The sequence below is a fragment of the Botrytis fragariae genome (genome assembly GCF_013461495.1).
Source record: "Botrytis fragariae strain BVB16 chromosome Unknown tig00000000, whole genome shotgun sequence".
NCBI classification, from domain to species: domain Eukaryota; kingdom Fungi; phylum Ascomycota; class Leotiomycetes; order Helotiales; family Sclerotiniaceae; genus Botrytis; species Botrytis fragariae.
This window is the reverse complement of record NW_023500986.1, coordinates 1569189-1580767: the sequence shown is the minus strand read 5'-3', so window position 1 is coordinate 1580767 and position 11579 is coordinate 1569189. Positions and strand designations below refer to the sequence as shown.

At 44.1% G+C, this 11579-nt stretch overlaps 3 protein-coding genes across 3 annotated transcripts; 2 read left to right on the top strand and 1 right to left on the bottom strand.

Annotated features, from left to right (window-relative positions):
• Positions 1-1928: 1928 nt before the first annotated feature.
• On the bottom strand, positions 1929-3162 carry Bfra_006707 (putative 2-nitropropane dioxygenase protein; the record flags this gene model as incomplete). The annotated part of the gene is made up of 4 exons (XM_037337077.1): positions 1929-2066; positions 2118-2724; positions 2856-3060; positions 3120-3162. 4 exons carry the CDS (start codon positions 3160-3162, stop codon positions 1929-1931), a joined length of 993 nt encoding a protein of 330 aa, XP_037198443.1.
• A 2524-nt stretch (positions 3163-5686) lies between these two features.
• On the top strand, positions 5687-6276 carry Bfra_006706 (uncharacterized protein; the record flags this gene model as incomplete). Its single annotated transcript, XM_037337076.1, has 3 exons — positions 5687-5741; positions 5799-5858; positions 5925-6276. The coding sequence occupies 3 exons, from the start codon at positions 5687-5689 to the stop codon at positions 6113-6115; spliced, it is 306 nt and encodes a 101-aa protein (XP_037198442.1). The 3' UTR covers positions 6116-6276.
• Positions 6277-6835: 559 nt separating this feature from the next.
• Positions 6836-8043, top strand: Bfra_006705 (putative 30s ribosomal protein s7 protein; the record flags this gene model as incomplete). The annotated part of the gene is made up of 3 exons (XM_037337075.1): positions 6836-7090; positions 7193-7498; positions 7600-8043. 3 exons carry the CDS (start codon positions 6836-6838, stop codon positions 8041-8043), a joined length of 1005 nt encoding a protein of 334 aa, XP_037198441.1.
• Between the last annotated feature and the right edge of the window lie 3536 nt (positions 8044-11579).

The window sequence follows — 11579 nt, the reverse complement described above, 5'->3', positions numbered from 1 at the left end:
AAATTCATCAGTGTAACAATACCCAACTTCGAAATAGTTAAAGTAGGTATACATAGCTATCACCCCCTCACAAAATCCGAGAAAGAAGGAGAAGAAACACAGAACGAATGAAATCACCAATGGTACTATGCACACGTATTATCCAGAAATCTGAAGTTAGTCAAAAAAAAAATGCTATAGGAAAACGACACGCTATACATCGCTTTCTGTAAGAACGCCGAAGTTCACCAGCGGTCATCCCATCGCAATCTCGCAGGCGAGGTGATTGATGTAATACAAATCGATTTAAAGGATATGGGCTGGATACAATGCCTATATAGATACTCTTAGCACTTGTAGAGGATGATTCAGAAAAGGTGCAATGACACATGAATTCAGTTCCTCCTTCACCACTTTCTCAGAAGACGACGGAAACCGAACGAATCACAAGTCGTTCGCAGGATAGATTTTGTATTATTTCCTCCCCACTGTATTATCTTTCATCGGAGCCCAAGGGATCATCTAGCGGATCCACGAAACTTTCGCAAAATGTCCTTGTAAGTGATCGACCTGTTCTGATTGATCAAGCTCTCCAAAAAGACCTTTGGTCCATTAGTTTCGCCAATTTCCTTAATTTCTTCTTGTTTAAGTAACGCTGAGCCCTCAAACCCACTATCCTTCTTCATCCAAATCCTCTTCTGTGCCAAATAAAGTCATTCACATCACCAGCACTCATTGCAGGCTCTGGAGCTGGCCACAGAAAGGGAGAAGCTATTCTTAGGAGATGATCGAGATGATTGTAACTCTGCTAGCGCTGCTAGCGCAGCAAGCTCATCTAGGTCCTCTGTTGGGCTAGACATCATGGTATTTATGTTTTTCTAGCTATCTGGAGAAGTTAGTGGATTCGATTTTGTTTTGGTGAGAACGGAGGAATCAACCACGTGGGTTGTGAAACCAAACATGATAATCACAACAATTTGCAGTCACTAGCTAGTAATTATCGCAAGCCTATTGACTAATGGTCTGAGAAGAAATGCAGAACAAAGGGGCATGTGTTGAATATACTTTCCGGGCAAAGTGATGTGCCTAATCCGATTTGAAGTCCCGGAGGAGAAAAGGCAACCAGATGTTGTCGAGGCCCAGACAGACCATGAGTCGTCCTGCTGGATCAAATGACGACCCATGATTGGCTGTAAAGAACGAATGAGTGATTTGAAAAGAAGACTTCAGGCGTTGATGCCGAAAAGATGCTCATTTGCTCATTTTTGGGTAGCGTTAGTGGCAAGTTTTAGATTGGATGGTAAGACTACTCAACCTACCTCGCGTATGTCTTGTAATCGCTTTCTTGATTTCGCGCCGCGTCTCAGTGATGCCACCGAACTCTTGAGCCCACAGTAGAGCCACTCATCATCGATCTGCCAGCTCAAGTTGCCAATGGACAATTTCTCGGAAACACATGCTCTTCGGTAGTCAGTCTCCGCGGACCTTGTCTGATCAGCAGATGCCTCTGGGTGGAGGTTCCTTTGAACCTTGCTGGTTTTGATTGTGGTACTCTTTTGACTGACAGAGGGAATAAATTGAATTGTTTTATGCATGATGATGAGGGGAATAATTCTAGTAACGCAGACAAATGCTTCCAGTGATGTCGGTGTTGTAGTACATGGATTAATTTCACACAAGTCAAAGTTTCAGGGGGTTGAAGGAAAAGGCAATTAAAATACTCCAGAGGAAAAATATTATCTTCAAATTGCTTTGTGAGTTGCTTAATCGGGCTGGATGCCAATCAGACTACGAGGACATGTTTTGGCCAACTAAGCAGGTATCATAGCCCAAGCAGCTCTCCATAAGTAGCATAAGTAATTTGCCTGTCACGTATTGTACGGAAACCAGATTTCAAGGGTATCAAAACAATCATTATGGTAAAATACATACATGGAGACACTATACAATCACAGCTTGCTTGTTGGTTGAAAGAGAGATGAAGCTTTGTTCAATGTCTCCACGGCCTCCTTCTCGATTCTCTTACAAAGTACCTCACACGTGGGAATGTCGTGAATGAGACCAATTACTTGGCCTGCGGTCCAAACCTAAAAGATAATTAGTTTGTGAGGTATGAGTGTTTAGATATTGATACGTACTCCGTAGTCGGGATCTCCAGTGGTAAAGACTTCTCTACCTCTCTTGCCGCTCACATAAGGAGCAACCTCCGCAAACTCTCCAGTCTTACTCTCTTGTTCAATCTTTACTGCCTGTGCAGTAACCTTATTTTTGTACAAGCGAGAGGTGTTCTTCCATCTTCGAAGAACGAGCTGAGTATCAACTTCAGAAGCCTTGACAATCTCTTTCTTGATGTTCTCATGTATTGGTGCTTCGACGGTACACATGAATCGTGTTCCCATATTGATTCCTTCAGCACCGAGGGAAAGCGCAGCCGCAAGACCTTGGCCATCGGCAAATCCACCAGACGCAATGAAAGGGACTTTTAGCGATTGTCTAGCTCTGCTTAGGAGGATGAAGTTCGTGATATCAGTTTCACCAACATGCCCAGCACATTCGAAACCATCGATGCTCAGAAAATCAACCCCGAGCTTCACTGCACTCTCTGCATGTCTGATGGTCGTACATTTATGTAGAATGATTATTCCAGCAGCCTTCAACATCTTTATGACAGGGCCTGGACTATTTCCTGCTGTTTCGACAACTTTAATTCCCTCATCGATAGTGACTTGTGCGTATGCACCGTAACTGAAAGAAATCACGGGTCAGTTTGATTTTGCAAGTTTTGCGGCTTGACGACCATATTGTACTCGCGATACACAGACACGGAGCAAACGGCGAATCAACATGAGATGAGATTGAGATCTGCGGAAACTTACTCCGGGGGATTAATCGAGGGTAACAGTGTGATATTTACACCAAATGGCTTCTTTGTCATTTCCCTACATCTTCGGATCTCCTTGCGTAGATCTTCTGGAGTGGGTTGCGTTAAAGCTGTGAGGATACCCAACCCTCCGGCATTGCTCACGGCGCTTGCTAACTCCGCATATCCCACCCATTGCATACCACCTTGGACAATAGGTACTACATAATCCCGAATCAATGATCTGTCGTTCGGAAGAGTACATGAGGGTGTAACTTACATTCGATACCCAAGGCCTGGGTGAGTTTCGTGTTGAAAGGCATGATGTCGAGGATTGCTAACGAATGATGTGATGAGATGTAGGTTTGTCTGATTCAACAAGTGTATCGAATTAAATGTATGGTCTATTCTAATATCTCTCTTTATGTCTAATAATATGATTCAAGAGAACGATTGTGATTCGAAGTCTAAGAACAAAATATGTATGGAAGATGTTAAAATAATAAACGGTTGGTATTGTAGGTAACAAGCTCCTTTCCCCACATTCTTTGGACCGAGGCACGGCAACTAGGCCTAGGCTATACCGGCTCACACCTGCTAGTTCTGTCTTCTTGAAGTTCTCCAGATTACGGTAATCAGCTGGACCCCATCTCATCAGATTATTGCTCCGATGCAGACTCTCTTTGTACGGTCCAGAGTAAATTGTTGCTTTTGTTATTTTTGTATCTTCTTCCTAAAATTTCCCTGTCTTATGATTGTTCACACGTACCTCAGGGCAACATTCTTTCTACTTCAACACTGTGAACATAATTTGGTGGTGTATCATACAGTCACGTGTCGTGGTTCTAGACATCGAATAGGTCGCACCGCCAATTTCACGTATTTCGCATGAAATTGGGGATACAAATCACTGAGACGAGTACGGAAGACTGTTCCTGATCGTCAAACCACCAGAACCTGCCGAGTAATATAAATTACATGCTAGTAAATGTCGTCCGACGAAGGAATGATATTGATGAGTAACTCTTCAATTATCCTCAAATATTCGAACACTTGGGCAGCAACAGATTCTAGATCCAGTCAATGCGCTGTCGAAAATAGGGCTGCTCAGGTGTTGATAGACAAGCCTTGAATATACTTGTCCTTCTCTCACGCCGCCACGCAATATTATCTATGAGCAAAATGTTTCATTATTAGGTTGTGTACTTCACGGCTCCCCTCATTATCAACTGCCTTGTTGAACGGACAAAGCTCCGTCGATCCAACGTATGCTACGGCGGTTAAGTAAGCGGAGCACCCGACGGGGTGCGGCATGTTATCCTCTGGGTAGTTTTTGCGGGCTCCCTTTATTCTACGAAGTAAGCTGTTCTTTTCTTTAACCTTTATCGAGGTGACACAATCAGTCCACTTGAGAATCCCAATTGGAAGTATCTGCCGTACGACTGTTATTTCCAAGTCTTTCTAGACGAAATGCACGCATCTATCCGTTCTCCAGGTTTCATGAAGCTAGACACACCCTTTGCTCATCTTCATAAACGTCTAATCCAAGCTTCTGGAATCTGGTTGGTACATTAGGGCGGTGAAGTGAGAAGCGGTGGACTCACCGTTGAAGAAGCCGCAGGGCTGAGTGCTTGATTCAATGTACAGATGTACTTATCCGTTGCTATCACTGGGGTATATACTTTTACCCCAACCTACCCTGAAGATCATTGATCAATATGTATAAATATGTATGTAAGCACCCGTTCCTGCAGACACCTCGATCTCATCTCTCCGGAACTCTACAGTAGTGGGAAAGGGAAGGAAATTGAAGATTGAAGATTGAAATCTGGCATACCATTACACTTTTTTCAATGCTCCGAATTGACCAATCATGTCGTACAACTGCCGGGTAATATATGGCTTTGTCTATTATGGTATATCTATATTTGCAAAGATTATGGATACTGTGGTAGAGAGTCCGAGGTCCTACAAACTTATCATTTTTCCTGTTTTGGGAAAAAGTAAAACAAATCTGGTGAGAGATATCAAGTCTCAGTACTTAATCAATTGGCCTGAAATCAGCTAATACTAGAGGTAGTGGTACTTTCTACATCTCGGGTGCGTCTTCCTGCAGCTCATTTTTTTTCTGGCAAGGTTTGGCACTTTGCACTCTTATTGGGCTTCTTTTATGGAGAGCTTTTTTTTTCTATCGTCACCTTCTTGCATATGATCCGCCCCTCTATATGCACCTTTTGTCTTCCACCCCACATACTTCCATACACACTACACATACATACATACACATATATGCCAGCTTTCATTTCAGTCTTCCAATGCCCCATGACGATCCGAGACTGCAAATTACTGCAGGTGTCTCCAGCGTTGGCTGGAGCATCTCCACTCACTGCTACTGTCTCAAGCCTCAAATTGCTTTTTCTACACTTTACCGAAGCTGTCAGTAGGAGGTCACACATGAGCTGTCCAAACCACCGATGGAGACAACACACACGGCTCTAAGCTACGGGCGATCGACGTTACTTCTTTGAAATATATTTCATCACGCCGAGACAAATTCCAGAGTCAAGCTGCCGTGTTGCACATGGGTATGCAGATGCAGAGCAATCCAACCTTATTTGACTGCCACCTCACAGTTTCATATCATTCCCAACACTCCTTCTCCTTCGTGAAGACTCTGAAGAGTACATGCGGATCATCTATAAGACCAGCTTCAATTCCTGCGGAGTATAACGCCATTTCCGAACCCGCTCCCCACTGTTTCTCCTCCACATCACTAGCACTCAATCTCAGATCTAGCTTGAAAGCTTGAACACTTTCAGACCTTCTAGTACGAAATCACCACTTAAGATGTCTTATTCATCATACAGTTCTGGCTCAGCTACATGGCAAGAGAAGCTCGAAGGTAATGAAGCAATTCGTGCTATGAATACTGAACATTAAATTGACTGATTCCATCAAGAGAGATGTCGCGAGGCACAAATTCGTCCTCCAGTATTTCAGATCGTGTCAGATAGAAGAGGTAATGTCATTTCACCTTCCACTCAAGACCGAGTCTGCAGATAACCGACTCTAACACTTGTTTCAGGCGGACGAACAGCATGGTCTAGCACAGTAACTGTACAGGGCCAGAATATTTCTGCACGATTCTGGTACGATGGGCAGTACGTCAACAATGCCAAAGAGGATGCAGCAGAAGTGGCACTCAATCGTTTGACTGGATCGAGCCCAACCTCACCTATTCAAAGTCGAATGGGTGGTAATTACAACATGACCTAGAACTACCGACACTGCGGCCGACGATTCAATTTAGCCTGTAGGATAAGAGATGATAATAGGATGATTTGCCGTTTGCTGCAGCCTCGGCAAGGATGGGCGAATGCCAATAATACTTCAGGCGTGGGATGGTTTTCGCCGTGGATTTTCACAGGACAACAAGGGCGCTGGAGTTTGAATGCGTACATGTTATTCCCAACAGTTTTCCGGATATGTTTTTCTTCTTGGGAGGTGGTGTGAAAAAGCTTGTTTTTTTTTTGAGAGATATGGAATATCTTTTATCTCTTCGAACCATGGAATGGTTCCACAACTTGTTACTAGCAATAAAAGTGGATGTTCTCTTTGAATTATTAAGACATGAAATGAATTAGATGCTCACTTACACATCGATTTATGACCCGTGTGGTGGTTATTCAAGTGAAGTTCTTACTATCAAACGTGCAAAAGTAGAGGTCGACGCCGTCACAGGGACTCGATGTCACCGTAACACATATCAAATTCCATGAATGAGTTGAAATATTGTTCTAGCCCTGATCCATGTTGTTTGACAAGAATATTCAGACCCAGCGTTGTGGTTCTGTGGTTCAGCCCAAGAAAGATCGTCATTGCCCAAGATGAATTTGATGCCTTATTAGGCAGCCACACGAAATTTTGGTTAGTGCATCAATTCGAAGTTGATATCAAGTGCGGAGAAAGTATCTGGATTTCACAACATCCACAACCATGCCTCCACGATTGAACTTTCACAGCGCAAGCAGGTCACTGACCATTCGACCACGAACAGTTGTCGCACCTCGAAATCCTGCTTTCTTCAAAATTACCCCGGCAGTTCGTCGAGGTTTCGCAGAGGGGAAGCAACCTCCAAGAAATGGGTCTGATGAAGATGTAGCCGGCCACGTCAGTGAAGAGGCAAGAGACATGGCTGAAATCACTGGAGAGACTCCTCCTGATATGGGAAAGAGTACAAATGTTCAAGAGGTATTTACGTTCTTTTCTGGGGGTCCAATTTCGCCAATCATATTTGAAAAATGAAGAAGCATAGTGATACCAGAGAATAACAGTTACTAACCATATGCATAGATTCTTAAGAGAGACCAAGAAGGAAAGGATAAGGCCCCAGAAGTTATCAAAGAAGATATCAAAGATACCCAATCCGCGTCTGCCCTCTCCCAAGAAATCTCCTTTGCCAATCTCATGGCTCTTGGCCGTCTCGGTCATTTGGAAAATGGCGCGAATGCCTCCGATCTTACAATCGATGGCCACAAGTTTGGACTTCCAGAGTTACCAATTCCTTCGAACAACAACCTCAAATATAGATACGATCCCGTCGTTTCGCAGGTTACGAACATGATGATGCAGCATGGCAAGAAGAGTGTTGCCCAGAGGGTAGGCTCGTTAGTTCTTTCCTTTTGCGTTACTCGCTGCGCATGGGATTTATGTTATGACATTGCAGAATAATTTGCTAATTTATGATGTTTTCAATGCAGAACATGTCTTTCATATTAAACCATCTCCGAACCGCCTCCCCACCCACACCCAACCCCGCCAAACCCCTCCTTCCGGGCACACCCCCACCATCCCACCTTCCTCTAAACCCCGTTCTTTATCTTACTACCGCTATCGACTCCATAGCTCCTCTCTTACGTATTCGTTCTCAGAAAGGTGCTGCAGGCGGTGGAGCTTCTCTTCAAATTCCTGTACCCTTGGGTGTTAGACAGAGGAGAAGACAGGCTATCAAATGGATATTAGATTCGGCCAGCAAGAAACAATCGAGGAGTAGTGGGCGTGGAATGTTCGCACAAAGGTTTGCAGAGGAGATTATTAGTGTGGTGGAAGGCAAGAGTTCCGTTTGGGAAAAGAGGCATTTGGTACATAAGACTGGTACGAGCGCGAGAGCAAATTTGACCTTTTATTCCAAAAGAAAAAGGTGAAAAGTTATCAGATTGGGCACGGCATGGGATATGGGAATGGGTGTACTTGGTGCGGTGGGGTTGTAAAATTATTGTATTATGACATCGAAAAAATGGTACATGCTACATGATACTTGGGGGTGCATATGATATCAAAATCTATCCATACGTTTGCGGCTTTTGTCGTATTGAACTTGCCTCTTTTCCCAACCTCGTCATTTCAGCCCTCACATCTTCTTTTTCATTTCTTAACTCGATAAAATGACCTCACCTCCGCAAGTCTTGCCATCCGATAGCGTTTTATTTTTCCTTTTTATTGAAAGCTTGAGCTCTATCGAATTCGCTAACTCACTATTGGTTAATTCGCTTTGAAGTGAGCGGTGAGCATCACATATACTCACCAATTCCATGACTTTTTGCAGCCACACTTCGCATCTACTACATATTCATGGATACCTGAGTATCATGCGCTTATCATGCATTAGGTTCTGAGACTTGACGGTGAGGATATGAGAACGTTGCGATGTGGCGTATACGGTACGGTATCTTTGCTTTTTGCGGGAGCGAGAAATTGGTTGCTTCGCATGGCGTGGGATTGGAGGATAAGGAGGTGAGATGCTGGGTGTGTATATTGGTGAGGAGCTGGGGCGCTGGATAGCGTTCCGGCTTGGGGCTTGAGGGTATGGGATGGGTTGGGATGGGATGGTTTTGGTTTTAGGGGTGAGTGGAGGGTTGGGATGGGGAGTTGCACGTGCAAGTTGTTGAGATGTTTACTGGTAGGGCGGGTAGTGGTATTAGTGTAGTGCTGACTGGTTGAGAGAGTTGGCAAACGGACTTTTGCGTGGGTGCAGACAGCATGTTGGTATGGTGTGGTGAGAATGGAAGAGAAAAGGAGGTGGAACGAAAGGTGGAGATAAGGTTGTTGCAGCCGGTGGTAGCAGGGCTGAACTAGATATGAAATGGGAAAGTAGAAAAATAGCTTAGACATGAGGTGTGGCACTGGCATATGTGGATAAGGGGTCGACGTTGGAAGCATGGACGTGTCATTGTCATTGGAGGTATCTGGGTTTGAATTGTGCTATCATTGCTCTGTGGCTCAAGACGCCTTCTTGGATTAACATTAGATCAAAGTCTAAAGAGGGTTTTAATATTCGATATATTCGATATATTAGGCAGTTGGAAAGACTTCTATGTAAACTGTACTGCCACACATGCAGTTGGATGTTAATGAACTTGATATTAAACATGACGTTGTGGTGTAGCTGAATGGTGTGCTAAATGAATTCTACTTTCTGATGCAACGTATCCATACCAACGAGACTACTGATCGAGATAAAGAAGTTGTGCTACCTACCCAAGATCACTCGATGATCTGCACGCGTAAATTGACCATCTCCGATAGATTTTCGATATTCATACCTAGGTAGATGATCCGAAAGATATCCGAGGTATCTGTATCTCGGAGGACTTTGGGGGGATTTTCCTGTTTGGGGAAGATGGAGGGGTACTTACTTACTTATGTTGGAGGGTGGTGTACAGCTTGTACAGGGGCGGTACATAGGTGAGGTATACATGTGCTCTAGTGAGAATTGTTTGCGCAAAGTTTGTTGAGGACTTTGGTGGATGATTCGATTTGTCAAGAATTGAGTCATGCTTTGCGTGATGGTGATGATGTTATGGATTGGGAATTGTGATTTGGGAGTCTAGAAGTTGCGACCGTGTAGAGAGTAGCAAATAGTGTGGCGTGCTGGCAGGCTTGGTACTGGAGCCGAGCGAGGGGAGAGTTGTGTGTTTTCAGCTGTAGGGCATGGAGAGAGGAGAGAAGACAGAGGGAGGTGAATGACAGGATGAAAGATGTGCCGGTATGCAATGCCAAGGGTTGGGGTGGTGCATGCAGTCGCTGATGTTGTGTCGTGGAGGGGTGAGGATAAATTGTCTGGGGATGGGAGGAGTGGAGTGAGGATGAGGTGAGGCGGGGGTTGGCACGATGATGGATTAAGGCAAAGAATGCTAGGCATAGGTAGGTAAGCACAGCGAGAGATAAGACTTTCTTGTCGTGCTTGACAAGTCTTAATGAAAGGTTACAGAAAAGCTTGAGGGGGGAGCAATAGCATTGAGTGGAGCCAAGAGGAAGTTCATCAACATGGCCAAGATACTGCGCCTTGGTTGTGGCGGTCCCCTTTGTATGAGGTTTCTGGCTGGGATGGGGGATTGTGACTAACATAAGCATCTGACGGGGATAGCACGAGGATAGAAGAGCGAGTAATGAAGAGATTGGAACCTGGAATTGGTGTAACTATTGATGGATATCTGTCGGATTTGTAAGGGAACAAAGGGGCTTGGCGTTTTCGTGAAGGGGAATTGGGTGTTTCGTTGTACATGCTAGGTAGGTAGGTAGGTAGGTAGATAGGTATGTGGTGGTATCATCTATCATATCATCATATCCGGGTCGATTGTTGGTTGAATTTTGAGGAAGAATCGATGTAAATGGTTTCACATGAAGAGGGAGGGAGAGACGAGGCGAGACGAGAAGAAAAGAGAAGAGAGAGAATGTAACCTGTTGAATTCTTATTATTACCTGGTTGAATCTTACTGTGTACCTACCACCCATCCACCACCCATCCACCACCCACCACCCACCTACCTCTCTACCTCCCTGCCTCCCTACCTCCCTACCTCCCTACCTTCCACTTCTGATTTCCGCCCGCTACGGTTTGGGCCGCTTTGTAAGATCATCCTCCCCCGCCTTTACTGGTCTGCAGCTAGTGAAGGATAGGGTATAGCTTCAAGTACGAAATTTATATATGGTGGTATTCTTTTATTTTGTTAAATCCGATATTTCAAAATTTCTTATTTTGATTCATTTTCGGATCTCCCTTTGAAATAAAAGACAATTCGTATTCGCCCCCTGTTCCCCAATTGAAGACTCAGAATTGGGAAGATCATTCAAAATCTGGAACATATACATTTTTCATCAAGGTTCCCATCTACCGGTACTATCTCTTCATTCACTTCCACGTTCGCCCCCTTCACTTCAAACAGAAAGAGAAGAGAAGAAAAGAAGAAGAAGAAAAAGACCATCCTTCACTTGATAGGCGGGTGCACGTGTCAATTCTTTGTTAGTTTTTTAGGTGCAGTACATATTCCGTCCCTACCTTACTTCCGTACCGTTATTTTTGTACTAGTTTTCCGTCCCTCTTTTATTGAACATCTAGAACTTTTATTACGAAAAGGCTCCAGCAATTCATAATCCCCATACAAGCCATACACCCATACGCACACCCCCATTCCCAAATACCATACATACCATATCATATCATACCATCCCATCCCATATCATACCATGTACCAAGAATAAAAATAACACAACATCGATTCTCCACCTCCAACCCAAGTTCAACCCCTACACACAATCCAGTCCAACACAATCCAATCCAATCCAATACATAATACACAACATCTTTCAATCTGCAAGATTATCTTCTCTCAAGGAACACTACTTTTCAATAGATCAGTTGATGCATTCATCACTTTCTAACAATCTTCCCATCACCGCA